Below are 27,872 nucleotides of genomic sequence, written 5' to 3'. Positions count from 1 at the left end.
TTAAGCTCTGTTTGAATAATCGTTACTTACGTCACATAGTATTAGAATTTGATCGTATTCAAATCGCACATCGTAGCTCATTAAAAGTAATAATAGTATAAACCTATACAGCTACGTTTCTTCGGAGGCTTCACCAGTCGTGCACTTCAGATGAGGATTAGTTCAATCTCGCGAATGATTCATATATAAACACACACCTTTGGGCTGACGACGAGGACCAGTTGACAAGTCGAATTAGATAAACCGAGCCTGGGAGATTTCTCAAAGCCGAGAAAGAGCGTCAGTAGCGGACGTGAGTATAGAGTAGGATCAGCTTGCAGGCGCGGGCGCGCAAACGCTTAGCTGTGCTGGGATCTTAAGGGAGGCTTCACTCCCTTAAACCCATGGCTCTCTTAGCTGCTTCTGCTGCTGCTGCGGACCGCGGTGGCGGCTCTTAAGTTTAGAGCCGGAGAAATCAGAAGTTAAATCGTGCCCACGGCTTAAGACATTATCACTTTTCTCTTGCGGCCCGATGTTCTTCTCTTTAATTTTTTGCACGCTGTACACCGAGACAGACAGACAGGCAGAGATTCCCTTGGATCGATGCGTCGCCGTCCACCCTCCAATTACGTACTATCCCTTACGGCCTGTGGGGAATAATTAGAAAGCAAGCCTGAGCGAGAGAGCGTAGATGGCTGTAGAATCTCTCTAGGCGCCTCCGCGAAGGCACACAGCCACACACACAGCCTTATATCCACTTAGAGAAAATCATGTGCGTGCTTCTGGTGTGATGCATTGTGCCCGTCCGTCGTTCGATGTAATTCGTCGCGCGCAATCGCCTGTCGTTTGCTGCCGTTCTCGTTACCGCTCGAACGTGTCAATGACACTTTAATCGGTCTGCAATAATTCACAAGCTACGTTTTCGCACCTAGAGAGCTTAACTTTGTGCATATGTTCTCTATTCCTCGGGTCAGTCCATAGTCGGCGGACGTTTTACTCACGTGTACATACAGCACGTAAGCCTTATGACTATGGAACACGTGGATTATGTGTTCTATCGATCCTTCCTATGCAATTACTCACGAGTCTACGAACTACTACGGGCAATAAATCTAACTATTCCAAGTCTTGCATTTTAATTGTCTACATTTCTCTCTACCCTGTCATTATTATTACAAGTATTTATTTTTACGAGGTGGCGAGTGTAAAGAATCGCCGCTGAACGTCGATCGCGAAAGAGGCCTAGTGCAGCGAAAAAAAGTGTGGCACTAACGGGACTCGTGGCGAAGAATACGTACATGTATATATAGATAGTCATACGACGTGTGTCGTCGCCGCTAGGCTAGAGCCTATTGACATGGTCGGGGCTCGGTATAATTAGCTGTAACTACACGTGGCGTTTCAGCGTACGGCAAAGTTTTGCGATGGCGGGGGAGGGGGAAGGGAGAAAAAATCATTATTGCATGCGAGCTGAACGCCACCACGACCACCACCAAGACTGCGCAACAGTCTGTCAATAATATTTAAAGAAAAAGAAAAGAAGAATTGCTAAGTGCTTCGTGTTGATGTGCAGCTCCACTTTTCAGCGATTAATCGAACAAGAGAGTAGCAGTCAGTTTTCCATTCTTTGCCACGACCAATAGCTTTTGTTTATTTCAGGCTTCCCCTGTCACATGATTATTCGCGCTACATTATGACCTAATAAACGTTCTAGAGACTTTGAATGAACACATTGTACGATATATCATTGTCGGACTAACTTTTCTACTCAATTATCAAGTTTGATTTCTTACTTTATTTTTAAACTCGGCAACATATCATTGATGTTTCGCGTAAAACCCACACCTACCTGAATATATCTGATAGAATGATTGATGCTACAGTTCCACATAACGAACATGAAAGTTTGCGATTCGTATAACTTTGTAATCAAACAAAACAGCACAGCTAGTAGCATCCATAGTGTCAGCGGCTTACGACTTTGCCGCGCATCACGTCGGCGATGCTACGCTAATTACCTTCGCGCGTACTGAAAAAAAGACAAAGTCAAAGCAGAGCAGCGGCTAAACGAAATGTCGTGTTGGCTCGAGTAAATCCAGCTAAATTCAATATTCCAACTCTCTCTGTCTCTCAGTGGCAGGCGTCCGAACCCTGATGAACTGCATTTAAATCCAGGCTCATCAATTAATTAGCGCTCACGCGCTCTACCAGGGAAACACAGTGGTAGAGAGAGAGAGAGAGAGAGGGAGAGAGTCAAGGGGGGAGGATTAGAGTATTAGGCGAGACGTCAGGTCGTAAGGAGCTGCTGCCGAGAGATAGTGGCCTCCGAAGTTCTTACGTCGCCCTCGACAATTCCAATTAGATAAACCGCGCAGGCAGGCAGCGAGCGAGTGGTGGTGGTAACGGCAGTAGTAGTAGTGGTTGGGCGGCCTGGATTTCGATGTGGCAGCGGCAGCGGCCCGAATATCGCTGTTAATGTCCGACTACGTGTCTGACGCGAGCCCGCGGTTTTCTACTTGCACGGCGGCTGACCGCTGACGCCGCTGTTCTACTTCCCCTTACACCTCTTGCCATTTCTATATATCGCTTCTATCGCTTGTTTTACTTCGTAACGAGGCTACTTTTAGCTACGAGCTCAATAATTTAATTTTTAATATCTTATAGTATTGATGCTCTTGGTGTTTGATAAATTAGTAGTTGAGAAGTTTTTTAACTAGGTGAACGCCTTGCAGTTTCTCAATAACAATTATTCCTAAAACTTTACAAAGCAAATTGTTGAAAAACAAGATTTTCTTTAAAATATTAATTTAAACGATAAACGTTGTATGCTTTCAGACTGTAAATATATAAAAAGTACGATAATTTTCTAAGCTTGATTGGCCACTATTCAAAAGTTTCACGTAAAAGTTTGAATCATATTTTCTATTTCACGACGATTGACACTGACTTTGGAGGGAAAAATCAGAAAGGAAAAAAGAAAATAGAACTAGAGTTCTTTTGAATGAAATATTAATAATGAATACATTACTACAAAGTATATGTATATATATATACGTACACACACACATACACATACATATAGTCCGGTTTGATAATAACAGCTCAGCTCAATAAAGTTGTACTAAATAATAAAATAATTTATCTATTAGCGAATGTGTTGTTTATTTCATACTTTGTTTAAACTTTGCTTAAACATCGGCAAAATTATAGTATCTCTACAACCGGACAGAGCACACAATACTATACTGTTGCAACAGTTTCTCTCATTCTATTATTCATGCAATCGTGATTGGCTATAAACCACTTGGCTTTTTGCGTATGGACACAACAAAGATATAGCAATATAAGTTGGCGTGAGAGAAAAAAATAGAGATGCAACAACGCGCGCGCGGCCAACTAAAGAAGGCGCAAAGCTCATACGTCTTTTTCTCGCCGACGACGAGAAGGGGCCCCCGCGGATAATTTAAGAGTCTCCCAAGCGTGGATAATGGCGAGTCGGCTGTGTGCTAATGCACCCCACTTGGCACCGCCTGGATTACGAACAACCTCCCTCTTCCCCTCCCACACTCGCAAGTACCTATGCGATTTTGCGCGAGTTACCCGTGGTAATTTTGCACTAACGTCCCTCTAAGCATTGCTTGTCCAGCTGTTGAACGTTTTATTTGTACACTTCTATTAGTTTCTTTATAAAGTTATTTGTGATTCAACGTGTAAATGCCATTGTTCTGATTATATGGCACTTTAATAAAGTAGGTTTAATGAAGCTTAAATACGAGTCTTTCTTTTATTTATACCGTTAGTATCAGTATTCTGAAACATCGTACTTTTTTGTAATTACATAGCATGTTAATTATACGCTGAATATAAAAAATTTTAATAAAAAATTAAAAATAAATGAAATTTAGGGCGAAATGAAAAAAAAGATTACATAGGATAACAGTAGGTTTGGAAGTATCCAATACACCTCTCAAAAGATCTGAGGATGCCAAACCGATTGGCTTTATTCACCAACTGATGTCTATTCCATATGTTCGCGGTGCAAGTCAATGATCTCTTATGTTTTTTCGAAAGCACCTATATATACAAGACTGGCGAACAAATAGGAGAATGGAAGCCAGCTTCCAATTGACCATCGGCTCAAGGGAATTCTCGTACTTTTCTTCTCTCTTTCTCTCTCGAACGTCCATTTCCTACGACATGCTCTTAAACCAATCCCAGCATTATTAAATATTCAACGCGCAGACGAAGGAGAGCCTTCTTATGTTGCCATCACATATTTAAGTGGCCATCAGCCGAAAACGCTCGATGCAATGTTGATTCGATCAGTGACATTAATTCGTTAATTAACTTTGTTATCAACCATTTCCGAAAGATTGATCGTTTAAATTTATACGCATGAGTTGCTAGTTATTTTCAATGGAATTTTTAGTCATCATCGATAAATGTTGCAAAGAAAAAAATTATTGATTACAGCTGTATAAATTTTCAAAAGGATTGATAAACCCGAGAAAAAAATGATAAAAATCGAGTATCGCTGATTGTTGATTTACTATAGATATTGGCAATACAACTGTTGATTATTTTGAAATTGTAATAAATAAATATTTTACCGAATTTACATTCGTAAAGAAATTATTATTGAATATTTCAGTAACAAGTACTTGAAATTAAAAAAAACTTATCAAAACCGACTTTGTTTTACAAACTTTCGCCGTCGACAGGTTATAAAATAATAAAAAATATCGATTTCCGATAAGCGCGGCAAAGTCTAACTTTCGTTCGTGAGCAACTTCGTTTCTCGCCGCATCAACAATTTACAACATCAAATTAAAATGCACGTACACATCACACGCTATGAAGTTCCCTTGTAAATTATTTCCCTGATATCGGCAGCACGAAAGCTATGCGAAGATTGAGAAAAGAGGAGAAGAAGAGGAAAAAAGTGAAAATCATTAGCGTCAAAGCGGAAAATGATCGAAGGCCGGCTTTTTCGCTAACTAGAAAAGTTTCGCGAGAGCGCGTTCGACGGCAATGCGTCAGGCGTGTAATTAAAGAGAGCAATACAAACGAGCAACAGTAGCAGCAGCAGCAGCAGCAGCAGCAGCAGCAGCAACAGCAGCAGCAGTATGACGCGCTAAAAGCACAACAACAAGGAACGTGCTTTTAAAGCAACGTCTTGCATCCCCACGCGCGACGGCACATATTTTCATATAACAAAACCATCTGCGTGCCGCGCATAACGAATTACTCGCTGATTTATAGAGAGCTCATGCGAAGAAAACGACCGGGGCAGAGCGAGAGAGTACGTATATATAAACGCGCGAAACATCCAGGCCCTCGAGAATTTACGCCCTGGGTTGAAACTCTTAGGCGTAGCCCGGGATCGCGGCTAAGCACGGATTTCAGTTTTCCTTTCCAAACGGCTATCAGAATTGTTGATTGATATGTTTACGTTTCTTTTTTTTCATATTTGAATCTATGAAATAAAAATGTTCATTTAGCAATTGACATTGAATTAAACATGCAACAGTTTTATAAATCAAATAACTGCAATGTTAGATGTCTTCCGCCGCATGACAATTAACTCAGCCTGAGGATCGTAGGAGTTTTGGCTTTTGATGAATACTAATCCCCCATGCGCCGTTCGTCTCCCTGAAAAAGGGTCAGGCAGCGCAAGAAATCAACGGATTCGCATAGATAGAGAGGCGGCGGGAAATTATGTGGGTGGTGTGGGCTATATAGCAAACAAAGCCGGACTACAAGGACAGCTATCAATTAGCCTGTACAGGACGCTAAGAGGATCGATAATATCATACTGACATGTAATACATGCATGTTGCTTAAACCTTCTTCAACTTGAGGCTGCCCATCGAAAATTCAAGCGAGACGGGCGTTTGCGGCAGCGGCATGAAATTTTTATTGTTTGTATGACTAGCGAGATAGGGTGCGAAGAAGAAAAAATGAGAAACGATTATCTTTGAGAGATATAAGTAATACGATAGTAGTAGTAGACTTTCAGTGGTTACATTCAGTAAACAATATGAAATACACGATTTCAATACGTTCGACTTGTTCTGCCAGTGGTTTTTTATTTATCTCCTTTAATGTGTTTTTAATCGACGCACTGATATACGGCCTACGAGTTTCTGTTTTTCCATAAAATAGCTGCAGTACTTGAGTTCGCGTGCGTCATTATCTTACACAGCAGGATTCTCTCTCATTCGGATCTGCTGTCTAATTTACGTAGCAGTAGTCAGTGAAGCAAATTAAGCAACCCATCGCACGCATGACCATTTCGCAGGTATACATCGCAACTACACTCTCCTGCACTAGCAGCAGTAGCAGCGGAAAGGCCAGTCGTTAGTGTGAGTGTGTATATATCTCGAGTTCTTGCTCTATGCGAGTCGGCAGTAAATCTCGAAATGAGCGCGGAATAAACTGCTCTCGCGGCGCGGCGTCGGCGGTGGCGTCGGCGGCGGCGGCCCGCGAACGCGAGCATAGCGCCAGTAATAATAATGCGGCTGTTACGCCGCTTGGCAATTGCTCGACGAGCTTAGAATTATTACGACGTCTATACGGATTGAGTGTGTATCTGCGTGCGCTTCGGCAATTAACGCGACGCATCGTGATTTCGATAGAACGCGCATCATTGACACTTCTGGCCTTCGCTGCAGCTATTTATTTATTATATTATGCCAACGGTAACAGGTAGGCTTGTGTGAGATTTATCTTTGTCAATGGACTTTTTCTTTTTGCATCAGTGTGACTTACCTTATAAACTTATAAAGTGCGTCATTAAAAGTTAAAAGTTTCCCATCGCCATTTATTATTCATTTAGTATAGTTTATAATAAACGTGCACAATATTTTACATAAGAAGTTCCATTTACCATAGTTATTAATTATTGTTAAGCATTTTTATGTTATCAATTTATCTAAAAAATAATCGAGTTCTTTTGGTTCAATTATTGAGGCCAACTGAATAACTCCAAATGTAAAATTACGTTAATCGCTTTTAAAATAAATATTTAATTGTTTTTATTATTGCAGCCACACAGATTTTCACGTTTGGAACATTGATGATATTTTCCATTGTATCATTCGCATTGGCCGTTCTAACAATGTAGATTTGTGCCAATTGCGGCATTCAACGTTGAACTACAGAACTGTGCGGTCGTTCATACATACGTGAGTTTTACTTGTGTGATAAAGCACATCGTCATTGCTATAAACGACTAATTGAGGAAAAGCAACAGGTATTAATATAATCACACTTTTCTTTTCAGATAGATCACTGTTTACCTTGAAAAGATTTTGGAAGAATTTATGATATGACCAAATTAGCGAGAAAAGTATAATTTTAGTGTAACATGCAATAGCTGCAATAATTTACTGATAATATGGCATAGCTTTTGTCTTATCAACGTATCGGACCATACCTTTGATTGTTTAAAAAAAAATTTGTCAAAAATGAATAGCTTACTGAAACCTTGTTGTAAGTATCAAGTGAAAAATTTTCCTTTCACAAATAGTAATTTGAAGCGTCGATCGTTGTAATTTTCCATACGCCATAATGTCGAAATAATGTTCTCAGGTGTGCATTTCCGTCAACGATGGGTGTTCGCCTTAATGTGCTTTTTGGGACTGTTTCATGCTTACGCAATGCGAGCATGTTTATCAATTACGCTCACAGAAATGGTGATCACAAGTGAGCCAGACGTGGCGTACGACGATAGTTGCCCATTTAATGTTATTGAAAATGTCACGGTCACTGACGCAAGTGCACGCTCCAGAGAAATCTATTCGTGGAACGAAGAAACACAAGTAAGTCGATATCGAAAAACAAAAAAATATTTGCCCAATGACTGTATTACCATATATCGAATGTGCATTACATATTTTTTCTCTCTCTCAACAGGGTCTCATTTTGTCATCGTTTTATTGGGGTTACGTGGTGACCCATTTGCCTGGAGGTCTTATATCTGAAAAGTACGGCGGCAAACACACTTACGGTCTTGGCATTTTCCTAACCGCCGTGTTCACATTAGTCACACCGTTATCAGTGCTATGGGCCGAATCAACAGGCTTAATTGTAGTTCGTGTGCTTATGGGTCTCGGCGAAGGTGTAACTTATCCGGCTATCAGTTTTTTGCTTGCTCAATGGATTCCACCAGACGAGATATCGAGAACTGGCACTTTCGTCTATGCAGGACAATTGTTGGGTACGATTTACGCCAATTCCATATCGGGTATGATTCTACAACACACTGGTAACTGGCAAAGTGTGTTTTACATTATCGGTGGTGTTAGTGCCGTGTGGTATATCTTTTGGTTGATACTCTGCTACAACAATCCAAGAGAACATCCGTTCATTTCCGAATCCGAGTTGAATTATCTCAACGAGCAATTGAGTCATACGAATGAAAAATCTCCGCCAATTCCATGGCGACACGTGCTCAAGTCCAAGCCAATGTGGGCAACGGTCATAGGAATGATTGGCTTCAACTGGTCGATTCTCACAATAGTTACCGATTTGCCGAAGTACATGAGCTCAGTTTTGAAGTTTTCCGTGGAACACAATGGATATTTGAATTCGCTGGTGTATCTCAGTATGTGGATTGGTAGTATGATAATTTCGTGGCTGGCTGACTTTATGATAAGTAATAAATGTCTGTCAACGACGAACGTTCGAAAGGCTGGGTCAGTGGTGGCATTGACATGCTCGGCTTGCTTCGTAATCGCGGGTTCTTACGCAGGCTGTGATCAAGTTCTAGTCATAGTTATGTTCACTGTCGCGATGGGCCTAATGGGTGCTGCTTATCCAAGCATAATGGTAAACACCCTAGATATTAGCCCGAATTACTCGGGTACACTGATGGCTCTTAGTAACGGTATATCAGCTGGTTTCACCGGAATTTTGTCACCTTACATAATCGGAGTGATGACACCTAATCAAACATTAGGCGAATGGAGATTTGTCTTTTGGATTTTGTTTGTCGTTTCAATAATAACTAATACTGTTTATCTACTCATCGGAAAAGGCAAAGTCGAGTATTGGAATGATCCTAATTTCAACACTACAGATATTAGCAAACCGACAAAAGCTGATGAATCGTCGAATATCTGTAATACGGTCGTATAACGGTACTCTTCCTTACAGGACATAATCTACTCATTAAATAAATCAATCGACTCTATTGTTATTAATATTAATTATTCTGATAAGTTTTGCAATGTTTATGATGAATAACTCTTTTCTTGGAATTGAACGATAAATTAGCATTTAAATTTATCTGCGTAATTTACGTATTAGCAATTAGTCAATTAATTAAAAATGTAAGTATGCAACATATTGTAAAATAAGTTTATAATTTACTAGTATGCAAGTGTAGCAGTGTGATGTAAATGAAATTGCAAATATGCAATCCGAACAATTTATACTTTTCGTAATATGAATTACATTATTACACGTGGAGACCTGCTTATATTATATTTATAAGAATTGATATTTGTAATACTAGGTCGATGGGTATCTTTTCAAAATGATTTTGTAATATCTTTAAGATTAAGATTTACCAATATTTTTCATATAAAATGAAAAATAATATCTTTATAGTTATTTTATTGATTGTTTATATAACAATTTTACTCAATTGTAAAAATTTCAATGTTCGCATTGATGACAATTGTGTTGAATGCAGTGTTACACCACAATAAATGCGAAATATTGAATCCTTTTATCTCTTTCAATTCGGCTCAAGTGCAACGTTTAAATGATCCACTCAATATATATATATATATATATATATATATATATATCTCAGTCCCTTCACACGACCCGCAGTGCTTTGCTTTCGGTGACATTCAAAATACGTTTCTCTCAAGTGCTTAAATTCATTCTTCATTCACAGTACTATATTCCACATCCATTCATAATCCAGGCAAGTTCTCTCTTGAAATAAGAAAAGAAGTGTCGAGAGTTCCGCTCACACGACAAAAGCTCAAATTGACTGTTAACACTTGAAATGCGCGCCGCGAGGAAAAAAAGAAAACGACGTTGTGGCAATTTGTCACAGGGGGACAGTTGTAACGGAAAGGCAGGCGGGTAACACAATTACAAATATATCATAAGCTTTTTCCGAAGGAGAAAGCGGCTTCTGCACCCGATACACGTGCAACGCCTGTCGATACGAGCTTTATCGCCGCAAATCACTACCTCGTCGCCCGTGCCGCGTACAGAGCTGAGGGTATAAGGACAGCCAACGTCTTATACTCCTGCGGGAGCATAGTCAAGACGTGACTGCGCGTGTGTTTGCTCGAGTTATCGCTTACGCTGAATAGATCAACAAGCTCCTGACAGCCGAAAAAAAGAGGGTGGGACGTTCCTTTGTACGTCGAATCGAGTGCCACTGTTATTCGCTTGTTTCTATATATGTATATATATATATTTTTTTTCAAGGGTAACTCAGAGCCTGTTGATATAAGCTTTCATCGCTATTAGAATTTATGCTTCCTGCTATCTTAGAAATTCCACTTGACTTATCTTGTAGATGACTTTGGATTATCTGATTCTGCATTGAAAGAAATAATTATCACAATATTTGCCTTTCCATTCGTAAAGTTGGTAATTAATTATCAGATAAAATCAACACCACGACAATCAATTCTCATTGATTCTCCTGAAGTAAATAATTCTCCGTAAAACATTACGTACATGCAGTAAAAATAAGTCAAGGCAAATTCACGATAATTTTGCTGCGGAATCTCACAGCACAGGAGGAGCGAAATAGAGAAAATGAGCAAGGGTGCAGAGAAGAAGCTGATGCCAAGTATTCTGATATCTCGGGAATGCTTCGCGCCTCATTAGGCTGCAATGTGTTGTTGCCTCGGTGAATGATATCGAGCAAGAGAGTGCGAGAGAGAGAGAGACGAGAGGCAGCCTCACAAGACAAATGGTCTAAAACCGGAGGTAATTGTGGGCTTTTATTAGCTTGCTCGCCTCGTCTTTCACTGCGTGAGTGAATCACACACAGCCTTACGTTCGTGCCAGAAGCACAGACACGCATCAACCCTTGATCTTGCACGAGCGTGCACGCGCGCGCTTGCGATGCTCGTCGGCGCGCAAACAGTAATTGCTCGCATGAGGCTAATGTCGGCGCTAGCTCTCTATGCCTTTATTCCTCTTGGTTTTCCTCGCGCGCTTTTACGCTTCCTGTCTCTTTTGATATGCCTTATGGATTATACTGATGAATAGAAGCTTTACTTTATTTTTATGCAAACTTTATATGAGTTGAACAGTTAAATAGGATAAAAGAATAGAACACCTGAAGGATCCTTCAAGTTCCATTCGCAACAAATCATCAATTTGAATTTTCTCGGAAAGAAAGAAAAGGAAAAATTCCTTTATTATCTCATTCCAACTCTCTGCATCCACACGAAGTGCGTTTTTTCCTTTCGTTGCCAAAGGAAGAGAGAGAGAGAGAGAGAGAGAGAGAGAGAGAGAGAGAGAGAGAGAGAGAGAGAGAGAGAGAGAGAGAGAGAGAGTGAGGAAGAAAGAGGGGCCAGTTGCGATTTTCAGCCCGGGATATCCCCTCGTACCCGGATCAAGCTTGAAGCCCGATAAAATTTCTCGCCGATAATTCCACCAGACTTGGAGCAGCGCCGCGGCGAGTCAAACTTTTCAGAGAAGTTCTCTCTGTCTTTCTCTCTTGCGCGCCCAACAGTCGTCCTTTTTACTTCCTTCCCTTTCCTTTTCATTTTCTTTTTTTTTTATTCCCTCTCTAGCACTGTATATAGATATATACTTGCAATTGCTATCTGTCTGGTGCAAGCGCTGGCGACTTAAATTGTCCAACTGGTTGACTGAAAATCCCGCGGCGCGCGCGAGCTCGATTCTTTAATCGGACGCTGACCGCCATCGACATAAATCGTTCGCTCGGTCGCGCCGCAACGCAGACGATCGCACTGATTGCTCGTGATGAGCGTACAATTCCATTCGTAGGCAACGAGTGATGTGATTGTGCGCTCTTCTAAAAATAGACTTATTTTATGAAACTCGGTACCTACGCTTTTATTAACCCTGCAGACTTTGCTAGTTACAAATTGATCACCGCAAATTGTTCGTTCCGTTTGGAAAATTCTACGTGATCATAATAGTCGTGACTCCAATTTAGAACGATAGGCGCACAGCAAGGGCTTGGGTATTTAAGTTGTAGATCAAGAACGAGCCCCGCTCCGCTCGGACAATAAGTCGTTAAGAAAATATTTGCCAGGTCGCCCTACGCAACCGTACTCGGCATACGTGTGAGCATTAATTCAGGCTCTCGCAGGTGAATTATTAAGTAAATTTTCACGGAGATTTAGTAAATTGTAGTCTCTAATGGCACAACTGCACTACTACGGGGTACGTACTCTCAGTGGACAGCGGCGAAATCGCAAATAGTCGTACTACTGCCTGCCCTTGGTCGCCGAGCCGCGGGTCGCAAGATTAATATGGTCAGCGCGTTTCTTGGCATATTTCAGATACTTGCAAAGGTTAATTACTTCGCTGGACATTGTTGGCTTTTGCCCTAGCGAATACCACGCCGGCGAGCCGCTAGTTGTCTTTTCCGCTGGGTTACGTTGCATAAAGGAAGTTATTAATGGTCAGAGGCACGCCGTCCCGTGCAAAAGGCTTGCGTATATTACGTCCCTCTCGTCATTAGCCGCGCAGCCGGCACGCATGTATTAGTGATGTCTTGCGAGCATCGTAAAAGCTTGTTTCGACACTCTAATGCGTACAGTCTAAATTACTTATGATTTCTCTTGAATTTAAAATTTGAATGTTATCTCGTATACCGATGCTATCATCTTTTATGTAAATTATTCAATTTTCCACTAACAACTTTTCAAATTAAAAATTTATATTGCACCTACTATACGTGTACAGTTCAAAGGCATAATGCCAGCCTGTTATACTTCCCGAACGAGACGCGTTTCGCGCGCTGTTATGATATCTCAGCTCTCCGTATTTCAGCCAAAGTGCCTCGTTGTCTCCTGTACGCAGGCCATATGCTTACGCTCCTTCGCTCACTGCGTCCGAGCTGAAACTCATGTATTTATGCATTTGTACAGCAGTTGCGTCGCGATGACATTAAGCATTTTCACTGTTTCTTCAATGAAAAAAATCATCCGAACTCACCTATAGAAAATAACCAATCATGATGTCAGTGGGAAGAGATATTGAAATCGATCGAATGAAATCTACACATCATATAATTGCTTATACATTCAAAAATATTGGACCACAAAAATTCCTCTCTTTCTCTCTGTCTCTCTTTCGCTAGACCGTGTTGCCTCCCTCGGAAATCGCCTTGGGCTTCTTTTATTATTAGAGAGAGCCATATTTACTCATTGGATTCAATTCGGATTCACTTATGCCGCGGCTATGATTTACGCGAGCAGTAGCAGCGGCCGCTATATACGAAGGCGTGTGTATATATACCTGCCCCGCGGAGATGGGAATTTATTGGCTGGCAAGCGTCGCCCTAAAAACCATATGAACTTTCGAAGGGCAACAACAGTCATCGTCAGAAGGGCACAAAAATTTAAATTTATCGCTCGGTTTAATGCAAATGATGTGCATAATTTATAATGTGCACAAGGTAGAAATTGGTAAATTATTAGATGGAGAGATAGTGAGCGAAAGAGAGACGAGCGCTGAACAAGCAAACCGTACTAACACGCTAAAGAGGAATGTAAATAGTGCTTTTACTCTATCTCGCGAGTCGCGTGTAATTATGGAAACGAATTTCTGATATCGCCAAGCACGTGGGACCGAGAGGGAGAGAGAGCATGACTTAGGTAATTGTAATTTTACCCCTTGCTCTCAACTAGTTCTAATTAATCATTCCTAATGATATTTTTGTTTGTTTATCTCTCTCCGAAAACTGAATACGTGTCTCGCCAGAAGTACGGTAAACTAAGAGAATTGACATTCTGAGACAAAGAATACTAAAACTATAATCAGATTTTCGTGTACATGTACTACTTTCTTTCCAAGTGTATCCATAAAACGATGTGTACACTTTTTGCTTAGAGCTGAAATGAATTATTATTATTATTCCTGAAATGATCTATCCGTAGCAATAAAAACCGACTAATTCGTTCACAGAGATCGTCCAGCAAATTATTGCGTAGTCTGAACGTCGAGAAAGAGAGACAGAGAAGACCTCCCACGCTGCTGCGCGCGATGCAGTATATAGAAGAACGGCCGAAGCGGTATGAGCGGTAGAGAGAGAAACATAAAAAACATCTATTCATCATGGGCCGCGGGGCGGCAGCTTTATATTTTGTCGCTAACTGTCATATTGCAACGGCGGAGCGCAAAAAAGAGAGAGAGAGAGAGAGAGAGAGCAGCGAGAAGAGCATTCTCGGAACGCACGCGCCCAACGAAATGAATGGGCGTCCGCTTTATTGGTAGCTACTGAATTTTTATCTCTCCCCTGTGCAAATGGACCGACATTGAGGCGGAACGTACGCTTCTTTTTAAAATGCGTGCGCGAGCCTTTTAAATCAAGACGACAATTGTTTGCCTCGCTCGATGGCTTTACTTGTCTCTTTAATTCGAGCATTATGAACAACGTTCTCGGCAGTGAGTCATCTTGATAGAGACCGATTATCGTTGAATTGATGTGAAATGGAACACTTGAAAATTTGATAATGATTGTATCAAGCTTACTTAAATTTTTTTGCCATTGTCGAACGATCATGACGTAGCTTCTCCTTGTGTGCTTTAAACTCGGTGGAAAGTTTGCGCATATGCATAGCCGATTCAATTATTAAAATCAAGTTTCCCATTCACATGATTAAAACGGATTGCGAAAAAAAATCCCATAAAAGATTCTCAATTGATAGCGTTTACTGCACTGATGATGTACGTATCGTTCCTGTTCCCTGCACCATATAGTGGCGTAACTTTGCCCATTCAACGAATAATTCCATGGCATTCGGGAACACGCGATTCGACATTTGTCACACGTACACATACATACCGAGCGTTAGCGACGGCGCGTAACATAATTCTCGCGTTGTAGCTGCGGTTAGCCGACGAAAAGAAGAAAAAATGTGAGGTGCCTAAAAGCCAGAAGAAAAAGTAGGACCATTATGCTGATGTCCCGACATATCGTAGCAGTCGCACGACTCCTTTAGCCCTGAATTGTGCGCGCGCGCGTGTGTATGCGTACGCGCGTAGACCTTCCGCCTACACACTCGCATACTAAGATGTATGGTTGAATGCGAGGGTGGATGTCTGTTCGCATTATCGCATATACGTATTTTCACCTGGAAAAACCAGCTATTGTCTAATACTAGGTATGCTTATTTTATTTTGCATCTTTTTTTAGATACTTTGGCAATTTCTCGAAAAATTTTTAAAATAACCAGCGGTCAATCTCATTATTGCCAAGATATTTTTACGTTTCTAATCATTCAATTCAGAGTACTTTAATAAAAAGTGTACGCTTGGAGCAATCGTAATTTTTCATCGTAACGAACAATAGGCCACTCGATCGACGATAACAGCAATAACGAAGCGTTATCGGGTCTAATGAGTTATTATTCGCGAGGGTCAAAAAATGATTCGACCTCGGCTCTTTATTATCCCATTCGATTATTTAACGTCGAAAAAGTTCACGAGTACCGCCACTCGACCGCCTAAATCTGCGGTTTCGCTTATAGTTTTAAAGAGCTCGCAGTTGATGTAAAATTGCGGTAAAAAGAAGAAGAAACGAGGTGAATTCATATATCTCACGAAACGAACAATTGTTTATAATGATCGGAGCTACTTTGCTATGGCTATTTATAAAGTATGTGGCAAAGATCATTATTCTTCCAGGGTACATAACAAACGAGCCCCGATGCGTAATAAAATTTAAGCTTTAATATTCTGCATTAATAGCGGTCGATAAGTGCGCGCGACTGGGGCGTCTCAGACCTGTGGCCCCTGAGCCAACTCAGCTACCACCCCATTCATTTCCTGGATTAAAGCTGTACCTTACACCGTACACTTTAAAATTTCTTACGCTCAATATAAAATTTTTATGTACTTTCGGCTTCTGAACTTTCGACTGAAGACTTTTTTTCTTGGCCGCGAGCTTGTTACTTTGGCCTAAAAATATACTCGATAATATTCGTCATACGTATCGATCAAATTTTATGTTCAATACATTCTGTCATACATCTGTCATGTTTCAAAAAATACGTTAAAAAACAAAATCGCTACTAAATGCAATTTCTTCGTCATGATTATTTCTTAATATCTTTTTCCATGAATAAATAATCGATTGTCTTTCTCTGCTGTGTTATGCACCAAGCAAACATCAATAAAGATTGAAGCTAATAATCATGAACCCAATAATGAAATGCAACGTGGCGTTACCGTAAATTTTAGGAAATCACCAAAACTTGCCAATCGTTCGCTTTCTCCTTCCGTCGTCACCCTCCTCCTTGCCACTGCTTTATTATTGCTCCAGCAGAAGGCAAAGGGGAGACCTATGTCAATGGGAACAACGCTGCTCTCTCTCTCTCTCTCTCTCTCTCTCTAGCCTATTTACTCAAGGGTTGGCATTTGCCGTCGGGGGTTTCGCTAGGGAAACCGGAGCGAGCGATCAAGGAACTGCGAAGAGAAAGGAGACGCCGAAGAACAAAGTGTCTCTCCTCTCTCTCTCTTGCCCGAACATGAATTAAAGTTTTAATTTCTCTAAATCACAGCGAGAGGTGCTTGCAAGCTCTTTCCAACAGACGGTCTGTTACTTATGGCCTTTGCCCTTTTACATCGTTTTCGCTAGGTAACCCTGAGGCTGCTGCTGCTCTGTAACAAGCATCGTCTAACTAAAACGATAGAATCGATATATGTGTGAGTGTGTGAGTGTGCTGTACACGTTTAGTAGGTAGTATACTGCGTGTGAACCCGAGTGCGTCTACGCGATACCGCGGTTACTATTTTTTTCTGTTTATTTTTGCGCACAATCGATAGTAAGAATCTTACGAATTGCCTAAGAGTTTACAATACGCTGTAACTTGAAAAATTCAAAACTTCTCGTTAGGTACGTGTGTGTAGGTACGAAGTATCGCTTATATTTAATAGACCTCCATCGACGCAGTTGTCGTCTGGTGCTCGCACGAACAGTTCACGGCTGGTATGATCGCTATTACTTTAATTGCTTTCGATTTGTGGCTTTGACAATTTACATGTTGATTATTCAGCAGTTAGTGTTATATTCTACTATGCTGACCTCAATTATGCATACTGTGTGTAGATTGCTTTGAAGTGATGATACATGCATACAGTTGTATCGATCCTGTTGTCATCCACCTCTTTTTTCTTTTCTTTTATCTTAAAATTATTAACGCTCGCATTATTATTCAACGTTTTGTCGCAGGTCATTTTCATGATTAACATTTGCAAATGCATGAGACTCCGTCGTCACAGATATTTGTGTCGAATTGTACATCTAACTAATAATCTCTTATCTGAATTAGCTTGCAAACATATATAATGAAGATAAATAAAAAGTTATACCAAAAATTCAGAGATGCGCATGCGCAGACAATCGAGCAATTAATTGATCGGCAAAAATTCAGCATAACGGGCTCGCGTCAGCTCGGCGGCACGAGTCGTAAATAATCCACGCGTTCTCTTTTAGCAGCGAATATAAGGAGGAGATGGTATCTTCGGCACAAACAGAGATGCATCATCCTCCCGCGCGCTCGCTCTCGTCTCAGTTACTTTCTCGCCTGCGGCGCCCCTCGAGATATCCAACGGGGGCGCGTTACTCCGGAAAAGTGCGTAACCTCTTTCTTGCCCTGCTCGCTCGTGGTTATATGGAAATTAAAGCGGCCGAGGGGCTTTATTGTGGTTTGAAAATGAACTTTTGTTATGAGTTTGCGAGCTAAAGGTCAACGTTGCACTGAATTTGCGGAATATGAACGGCAGAAGGATGAGCAATAATTATTAAAGGACGACGTATACTCGTTATCGAAATGTTATTCCAACGTCGAATTCCAAGCTGAGCGGATAGGAAAAGGGAAAAGTAAAGTTAGCACTTATCAGCGAACAGGAGCACAGATAAAGAGTGAGAAAATGAAAGAGGAGGCGAGGATCGGGGGCGTGGAGCACGTTGCGCTATTAACGTTAGGCGCATTAGGGACGCACGCGGGGCCCTGCAAGAAGTTTTGCGGGCGGGTCGCCACGCCGTGTGACATATTGTTTCCATTCCGGCGCACGCTACAACGCGACAAAAAAGAACTCGGCATAAATATCAGCCGAGATATCGCGCTCTCGCTTCTCTAATTTGTCTGAGTGGCTTTTTCACGGGCACCGCAAAGATTTGCCCCGCGCGCATGCCTGCAACCTCTTGATTTTCTTGCGAGGCTTCGCGACCGCCTGTACGTATATCTATATGTATGGGATTTGCTTGCGCAGATACCCCATTTTCTCGTCTATGCTAATTAGTATCGCGGCTATGAATCATTTATGCGGCCACATTTTGCCGATGTCTTACCATAGTTCTTATAGTTTGCTATTCTTTATTTTTCGTTTCATCCCGATGGTCAATCCAATCAGATGCATACGGCCGGATTTACATTCAACCAGTTGCAGCAAGCGAAAAAAACTGCTTGACTCTATATTATATTTGAGAATCATTCAAAAGCTCTGAATAATTTGTAAATGCTATAGACTACAATAACTTATTCAAAGTGTCATATACTCACAGTGTAATTGGTTCGTCGGGGCTCGGTGGCGCAGCGCACACCGAGGTGTTTATGAAATGTCGCGACGTACCGGGAGATCTACCTCGGTCATCGACCTGTAACGTACATAAAGATCATAATTTATTAAGATACACTGTACGAGTGTAAAATATTCAAGATGTGCTTTTTAAAATTTCATATTATATTGAAAAATATCAAACGAACAGAATTGTCAGTTCGCCTTGGCACAGCGATCAAATAAAATCGAGTGCATAAAAAGAGTGTCTCCATATAAAAGGCTACAACGTGTGTGATTTTATTCGTCTACCAATAAAATCGTTCCTTGCTTTCGCGGCTGAGAGTGAGAAGGAGAAAAAAGAAGTAAAGAAAAGAAAGCCGCGATTGGTGGAGCTGACTGCGAACGAAAGGATTAAATACACTTCTAGCGCGTTGATTTACGAGGAAAGCCGTCTGAATTACTGCCGAAAGTTTTTATGGTCGGCGAATGCACGGATGTCGAATAGAGAAAGAGAGCGAACGCGCACACTGGTTTATGTTCTTCGAGCTAGGACCTGCGTAATGGTACCCGCTAGGAAAATTATGGAAATCAAGAGCTCCAATGAAAGCTGGATATTTCTTAAAATTATAATATTTGTCATATAATATTCTCCCAGAGAAAAAAGTCTCTTGATGATCGTCAAAATCGATGAATATTTAGAAAAAAACCATTTTTTCACTACTGCTGTGTGACAGCACTGTGAGCATTGTCAATCAACAGCGACAATGATTTATTAACAAATATCACAGCATGATTAAGTTATAAAGTGCGGTCATTCAACGACTACGATTCTTTTCGTAGCATGCTCTGGGGCGGAGGAAGAGAAGGAGGAGGAGGAGGGAGAGGTTATTGTCTACGACTGTAATATCGGAGAAAGGGCCACTCTTAACGAGCCACTGAGTCGTATAAATTTTATTGCCATTTCATAATTCCTTCGCGCCCGCGCGTGAACAAGAGGAACAATAGGCGCGAGCGCTATTCGCTAACGATATTATCACCGAACACGCGTGCTGATATAAACGCGACAGGAAAAGAAAATTTCATACCCCTTTTACTTTCATCCATTCGTTTACTATTCATGAGCTTATTTAGCAATTATATGCACATTGTTTTATTATTGTGGCTTTCTACGTGTATTCATTTAACATTGATGTACACGTCAATTAACACTTTATTTGGAAAAGTTTACTTTGCTTATCTCACTGTTGAGAACGTGCATTGTACAAAAATATCTAAATAATTTACAAATGACTGTTTAATCACTTAAATTCAAAGTAAAAAGAACTGTTTGAGGCTATTTTAAAGTTTATAGCCAATTAGCGCTAGAGCTCTTAGCGATTTTCTTTATACTATTCAGTCTATTTTATTAAACTAGAGCCTCTTTCACTTGAATAGAGTATAATGATATCAATTTTACCTAAGGTTTTTTTATAATTAAAAAAGTATGATTTACTGCAATCGAAATCATACATTTCGTATACTCTTTTACAATCGAATTAATTAATTAAAGGTTAGTACCATTTTTATAATGAATATATTCGTAGTAGGAGGCAGAAAAAAGAGAAATCTAAAATATAGTAATGCCAGTTTTACTAATTACCGACAAAACGTCAAAGTTAAAAAAATGAGTCAACAACGTATGACTCGTATTTCATTTCATTTGCCTACGCTAATCAATAAACATAATATCACACATAAAAATGAAGGCAAAAACTGAAACTTGAATACAACCACAGTCTAGTATAAGCTGAAGAGCAGCGGACGCTCGCACAGAAAAACGATGAACCGAGAAAGAGCGAGTAAGCGAGGGGTAGGCGGAGGTTGGGAGCGTGATTTACATTCCTTCGCCTCGACAACATAAAAATTCCGCGGCGATAACTTCCTTTGTTCCTTCCTCTGGCGGACTCTGCGGGGTGCCCGTACGACTTCGCCGCCTCGGCGGCTTATATTACATTTTTTTTTGTAGTCCTGATTAAAGGTGATCTACCTCCAGCTTACGCGTTCAACTTATTCTCTCCGCTGTTATGTACTTGCTTATAGATGTGACGTTGAAAATTAGAAAGTTAATTAATGTTTATAGTTTGCGTCACATTTGTACTTATGATTGATCGTAGAGAAACATAAAGAGGGGTGATACAAATTGGCAATATAAAAGAGCGATAATTGCATTTGTTTATTTCATTTTTTTAGAGCATTCAACGAGGATAAGCGAATGAAGCGCTTGGCGTAGACGTGTATATAGATCGGCTCGGGATCGAAATGTAATTAAGAGGGCAAATAATCCGTAGTCAAGCAAACTCCCCTGGATCAAAGAACGCTTACGCGCGCTGTCACGAGGTTAAAAAGTACGTACTCGTATAAGGGAAAGCGCCGTCCCGCGATGTATCGCAGGGCTCGTATCCTCGATAAATATTTCCGTCGAATGACCGACAGCCACTGTGCGATTCAAAGGTGCACCAGTTTCACATTTGCGCGAGGGACGAAGACGAGCTGTCAAAGGGTACTCACTCACATGTAGTTAGATACATGGATGTGTGAATGTGTACGCGCGAGAAAGAAAGAAGTTAGCGAGAAAGCGCGATGAAAACAAATTTTCAATTGATTGAAATGTGAATGGAAAGATAATAGGGTGAATAAAAATGAATAAATATAAATAAAAGTGAATAAAGATAATAATAATTAATAGACCTAATGATGTATTCTCGTTGATGTATTTTTCAGTGTGACAATATTTATCTGGAGTTTACAACAATTAAAAAAAGATCAGAATACATATAAATTAATTATTTATTATAAGCAGCAATTTCTCTTTAGATACGCCTGATTACAGAAGAAAAATATGTTCCCAGGAAACTTAAAAGAGTGATTAAAGAGCAAGTTGGAAGACAGCAATGTGGAACGAGGGAGGGTAAGGACACGAGAAAGCTATGTACAAAGAGAAAACGACTATCCGTGTAGAGTGAGAGGGTCGAGGAGCAGAAGCGAAAAGCCGAAAAAGATAGTCGAGGCTGCAATAGCGACCAGTATATTTGCGTTACGTTACGTAGTTGCGCGTTTAATCAGCCGTGTAGCCCAAGCTTCCCTTTGGAAAAAGGGAGCAGCAGTAGTAGCGTTTGAAGGAGCAAGAAGACCGACTTTGTTTAAAAGGAGAGGGACAGAGAGTGAGAGGGAGAGAGTCAGATGGAAACTCCGGGACCCGGACGACTGTTTTACAAGAGAATGTTTTCCTTGGATTTCGGCCATGTATCTCGAAGAAAAGGACTGTCTCTTGGCCAAGCGGCAAACAATAAAAAGAAATTCGCTCAAAAAGCGAAATTCTAGTACGTGCATTAGCGCCCACTTTGCTAGCGGCCACGACTAGAGATTTTCTCCCTCTTTGTCGCATTTTTTTGGCTTCTTCTGCATATGCCGAGGCTTTGTTTCTTGTTCTTACTATGCTGAACTCTAACAATAAATTTTCCAATGAATCAATTTACAATGAGAAAAATTTGTTTCTAATTGTTTCAAAACCTATCGTAATATTCATTTTTATCGAACTAAATGGGATTGTGCAAGCAGAAAAGTAAGATAATTTATTCTACATAGTTATAACAAATCTTTAATCGTCGTTGATAATTCTTATATGCCGTGAGAAATAATTGCTTTCTTAATATAGCCATTGTAGCGTCTTTACATGGATCGCTTTAGTTTTAATGTCTCTGTAAATGTGGTAAAGTATAAGTATCAGAAATAACAATAACAGTATGTTAAATAAAAAATTGTCGGTTACATGAAATTCTTTCGCACAACTATCAGTCGATAAATATTCAATGAAGTATAATATTTTTTTTAGAAATAAAAAATATATAAGATACAATCTCATTACTAACAATAAGATATTTTCAATAAGTCATTCATCAAGCGGCCGAAGCCAAAACGTATTTTGCGTGTCAATGGTATGACGTTAATCAAGAATCATAAATGATGGAGGAGAGGGAGAGTTATGGTGTACGCCTTGGAGGCGTCGATGCCGTGACAGATTGGCCCCTAGTATTTTCCACCACATACATCATCGGCCCAGCCATAGCTGCCTTTAATTCTACTTCGATACCCACAGTTATCGACTCGTCTAATTGACATCGCATCCATCGCTATACGTATCTACATACTCCAATGAGATTATGACTTTCTTCAAAATAAGCTAATCGATTGTGGATTGATTTTGAGAGAATACATAAAGCGTTTTTTATTTCCAGCTTCATAAGTTTGATTTTTTCTTTGGAAAATCATATATGATATATCGATTTTCTAATTTTAACCACGATTATAATGAAGATTCTGATCATTTGAGAGTATTTTAAAATATTTATGTGAGAGTATAATAAAAAAAAAGATAAAAAATTTATGTTATGATTTAGCTCATCAGATGCTTGAAAATTCGAATCACTTAATGGCTTATTATAAACTTATCAGGCGGACGAACAGATGAGACCTTCAATTCGTCAGAGCCGAGAGAAAGTTTATGACGGCGGCCGATGTGAGTTATTTAGCGAGATACCACCCGGCAGATAAAGTTCGGTCTCTCGCAGTATACATCGATTTTTTTACTTGGTGAATTGTTGATGCCCAGTCACGCGGATCCGGGGAGGAAATGAATTTGTCAGCGTAGTAGCCTGTGCCGCGTGTATTGCAATTCTCGCTTGATGGAATCCCATTTCGCGTTGAGCGGCTGACCGTACACGATGACTAACTACTGATACGCTACAGATGCTATTGTACACGCGGGAGTGGTGCAGCTTTCAATTTGCTGGAGTTTCTCTATCTACACTGAAATTAACAGACTAGCCATTTAACCTTTATTTGTTAGGTTAAATATGCTAATTTGAAAAATATTGCATAATATCAGTTGACTTTATTTTTCTTTCATTTTTTATTAATTATCTGAACTATAGTGATTTAGAATTATGATAAAAAAGCATGAAAATAGGAGTCTTCTTGTTTCAATTTATAATGAATATAAATAAACAAATATACATTTTCAATGTAACACCATCAAGAAAATGTTATTAAAACTTTCCTTCAGCGGCTTAACTCTCTCTTTCTCACTCTCTCACTCCAATCTTCGCCAATTAGTCGCAAATATTAATTAAAATAAAACCCTGTCCTGTAGAAAAGAAGAAAAAGCACACTAAAACCATTAACATTTTTTTATTCCTGCTCTCTTTCACTGGATCTCCTCACAATTCAATCCTTTCCCATTGTCAGAGCGTAAAAAAGGCGTATATATATTTTCCGCGCAGGCGGCGGAGGTGGTGGCGGCACCCTAAGGATTCCCCCGGCAATGCTGCTACTACCGCCTCGACGTCCGGCAAGGGCTTCAAAATTTTCAGCAAATTAAATACCGACGATAGTGGTTACCCCTTAGGTCCGGCTAAGCCCAATAACTCATAGACGGAATGCGAAAGGGTGAACCCTCTCTTGCTCTTGGTCTCGCAGTTTTCTTTTTTTTCTTTTTTATTTTTGCGTACGAGCGCTAAAAAGGCAGTTACTAAGGGTTGAAAAAAATAGCAGCCCAAGCAAGTCAAAGCCTGTTTATCTTGAGATTTGTAGCCGGCTGTTTTCTCGATATTTATTGGCCTTTGCTGGAGTTAAAAGAAACTTGACGGACCGTTAAATTTCGTTATGTTTTTTTTTTTTCATTCTTTTTAGAGGTGTACATGATATATTTTGCGAGCGTAAATGGCCAGTACTACGAACGATTTCATTTTCGTTATTACTGCCATTTTTAATATTATTTAAGAAGGTGTTTACGAGACATAAGTAGGTTTAGTAGCGTATTTTTCTTTTCAACAGACTATATCGAAAGAAAATTATTGGTTCTCTTCCACGTAAGGAATGGACAGTAGTACGTATTAAAATAAGGACGACGCTTGCCAAGTTCTTTACATCGTTGGCCAAGGGAGCAAACTGCAGGTATTGCCTCTCTCACTTTCTCTCTTTTTCTTTGCGGCAGGGCTACGATTTATTGGATTAATATTTCCATGTACTCGTAAACCCACAATGTAGATTTAACGGTATGCGCTGTGATTAAATTTGACGAAAAGCAGAAGATCCGAGACGATTGTAATCCAAGGCGAAAATTTTGATAAAAATGGTAGAGTGCGAGCACGCTCCGGGCCACAAGTAGCAGCAGTAGCTCATCGCATTAAAACCCAAGGCATGCAGCATGGGCGACGATCCTCAAAATTTTGCAAGCGCGTCCAAAGATTCGGTCCAATCCCTGCGTCCGCGTTTGTTTAGGACGTACATAGAGATTGCCCCAGCACATTCGCAAGCAGGCGCATGCCGGTTATTACCGAGCCGCAGGATAGCTGGGTGGCGCCCGCAAACTAAAGACGCCAGCGTAATCCCTTAAGAGCAATAATATAAGAATCCTTTCCCCCGTCAAATTGCCAAAGCGCTTTTGTCGTATATCTAAGTGTCGGAAATTTGTTTACGTGATATACTCGTTCGATTTTCTTGCTGTCGTAAATAACAAAAAGTTTTCTTCTTTTTATTTTCAAATCTAATCCACTCGAGCTTCCATAAAGTCATTTGAAAGACACACACAACAGCGAACGAGAGAGAGAGAGAGAGAGAGAGAGAGAGTCAATCAAATCAACGAGGGAAGCTGTCGTCGCAAAGTATAACGAGAGAGCAATACACTCCAGTGTATGACTTGTACGAGTCGGTTAAATCGGTAGATAGAGATTCGAAATTTCACGAGTCTGTGTACGAGAGAGAAAGAGAGAGAGAGAGAGAGAGTGCTCGTGTTGCGGGCGTAATTTGCACACAAAGTGCCGCGTACTGCAAGCACTCACGTGTGCAGGGATATTATGCTAACGTCCCATGCATAAAGGTTAGGGAGCTTTACCAACGACGACTACGACGACGAGACCCTCTTTGAGAGATTCTGCCAAGTCCAATTCGCTGCCGAGGGCTGCTTCACTCGCTGCCGAGTATTTATATACTTTTCATGAAGTTGTTTCGAAGTAATCAAGTACGCTTTACTCCCGAGCTGTATATATATATGTACACACGTATCATTCATTCGCGGTCATTCTAGGAGATAACTTTCACGGTGTTCATCTCTGAAACAAGCTATACATCGTAATCTCTCTGCTTCAAACGGAAACTCTTGTTGGACGTATGTTAAAAGTACTCTAGTCTCCATGAATTTAATTCAAATTCTATTTTCTCTATCCGTTGAAGCTGCATGAGAAGTCTATGTACGCGAAGCTAATGAGAAATAAAGAATATTAAAAATATTTATACACCTATTGTAGGTCGACTTTATAAATCACATTTTTTAACTCTGTTTCCCTCTGTTTTAATAGGAAAAATACCATACTACGACTTATTTCTCCGTTTTTCCAGTTTTTAATAGCTTTACTTCTCTTCGATGACCCCTCCCAAGCAACGTTTGCTTCCGTCTGGCTCTAGTTTAATATGAAATTATTGAATATATCCGAATGAAGAGCTTCACTAACATATAATTTCATCATTAATACTTTACTTAGCGATGTAATTATTTTACTGGATGCTCGACTGAATAGGTGCCTTTGCGATATTTTGGAAAATATACTTGAGAGACGAGGGCAGTAGGGGTATTTCATTAACATAAGCAATTTACGCCACTTTACTCAAAAATGTCAAATATCTTGCAAGTGACATGCCTTTAAAATAAATAACATTCCGAAAACCTATACATTCAATGAAAAATATTGCGTACCCTCATACACGAGTTTCGTCACGTCAAGTGAGTGCCTGTGAAATATTCATTAGAGGCAACCTTTGACATTTGTAAATACTGTCGATCATCAAATTTTAAAAACGAAACCAATGTCGAATTCACCTAAACATACCATATTCATGTCAGTGAAAAATCGAAAACACTGCAGAGGCAGATATTATAGCATAATTATTTTTACTCATTTTCTTTTGGATTAGGAGGCAGGTGACCTTGATTTTGATTCAGTGGGTCTTACACTACCATAAACTACATTTTACATACAAAGAAGTTTTTTCGCTTCCTTCGAAAATACTGGCACGATAGTCAAGACTAATGCAAGTGATCCATATAAAAAGCAGATATAAATCAACAAAAAAGAGCAATTAGATGATTATGTTATTATTGCAGATGTGAGCGATGATTTTGATGAAGAAAGTTTTATGGATCTTACACATTATGAAGTAGAAAATTGCCGACTGAAAATCGCGAGGAATAGATACTTCGAAAAAGTATAGTGATTATATCTCATTTTATACTTCTTAGGTGAAGAATCGAATGGCTGCAGATATTGTGAAAGGCACCGCACACAATTCTTTTTCAAATAATTAGAATTTTTTAAATAATTAGAACATAACCAAACGAAACTTTAGCAAATATTATTGCTATCTTTACTCGGAAAAAATCATTGTTATAACACTAATTTTTATAATGTTTTTCAGCGCGCAGTTAGATCTGTTTGAAATATGAAAAAGTAGAAATAATGCTCCCTAAGATTTTTCTTTTACTCAAAAATCACCGCTTTATCCGAAACGACCCATAAATACCTATTAGCACTCGTCTATCTTTCAATCTAAGCTCTTCATCCTATCTGACTTCCACATGTGACGTATCAAATCTTACATAGTACCAGACGGTCCCTATTTCTTCTCGGTTAAAAAAAAACGATCGATAAAGTCGCGCTAAGGTAGGCGTAAAACTACTATATAGAAAGCGCGCAACAGATTTTCGACGCTTTTTTTCTCTCTCTCCACATCCGTAGTCTGCGTTCCATTAAATGCTACTTTATCCGGCAGGAGACAGGTGTTCCGGGCTGCGACAGACGCCCGCGAAAAATTATACGAAACTCGTGCGTGCGCGCGTCGCTCTCAGGATTGCTTCAATAATGAAGGGGAATTCCTGGGGCGGATATATGGCAAATCTTATTCAGAAGTAAGCATTTTCACGATAAAAATTTTTTTTTGCTAAATTGATCGGTGAATATTTTTTCGAAATTTACTTCAAAACATGTTCAGTTATATTTCAACATAAAAAATTATTCGTAGACATAAATAGAAAATCAATCCTATTAATATGG

The 27,872-nt window shown here is 40.0% G+C and overlaps 2 protein-coding genes across 5 annotated transcripts in view; one reads left to right on the top strand and one right to left on the bottom strand.

The window, feature by feature from the left end:
• LOC131673914 (putative inorganic phosphate cotransporter) overlaps window positions 1-9,705 on the top strand; it is a 30,391-nt gene extending 20,686 nt beyond the window's left edge. Inside the window, exons 1-5 of one of the 4 annotated variants that reach the window (XM_058952301.1) lie at window positions 6,270-6,344; window positions 7,029-7,166; window positions 7,265-7,473; window positions 7,573-7,802; window positions 7,897-9,705. In XM_058952301.1, coding sequence (XP_058808284.1) covers window positions 7,449-7,473; window positions 7,573-7,802; window positions 7,897-9,120 — 1,479 coding nt within the window. In that variant the 5' untranslated portion in view covers window positions 6,270-6,344; window positions 7,029-7,166; window positions 7,265-7,448 and the 3' untranslated portion in view covers window positions 9,121-9,705. Of the gene's footprint in view, window positions 1-6,269; window positions 6,345-6,428; window positions 6,688-7,028; window positions 7,167-7,264; window positions 7,474-7,572; window positions 7,803-7,896 lie in introns of those variants that run through there. The other 3 variants (XM_058952302.1, XM_058952298.1, XM_058952300.1) reach the window with 3 other exon arrangements.
• LOC131673918 (mucin-2) overlaps window positions 1-18,826 on the bottom strand; it is a gene marked incomplete at its 5' end in the record, with an annotated part of 51,470 nt that extends 32,644 nt beyond the window's left edge. The window contains one exon of the mRNA XM_058952309.1: window positions 18,732-18,826. Coding sequence (XP_058808292.1) covers window positions 18,732-18,826 — 95 coding nt within the window. The remainder of the gene's footprint in view (window positions 1-18,731) is intronic.
• Window positions 18,827-27,872: the final 9,046 nt, after the last annotated feature.

This window comes from Phymastichus coffea, unplaced genomic scaffold, assembly GCF_024137745.1.
Source record: "Phymastichus coffea isolate CEN01 unplaced genomic scaffold, Cenicafe_Pcof_1.1 PCOF00204, whole genome shotgun sequence".
Classification (NCBI taxonomy): Eukaryota; Metazoa; Arthropoda; class Insecta; order Hymenoptera; family Eulophidae; genus Phymastichus; species Phymastichus coffea.
This window is presented reverse-complemented; position numbering and strand designations above follow the sequence as displayed.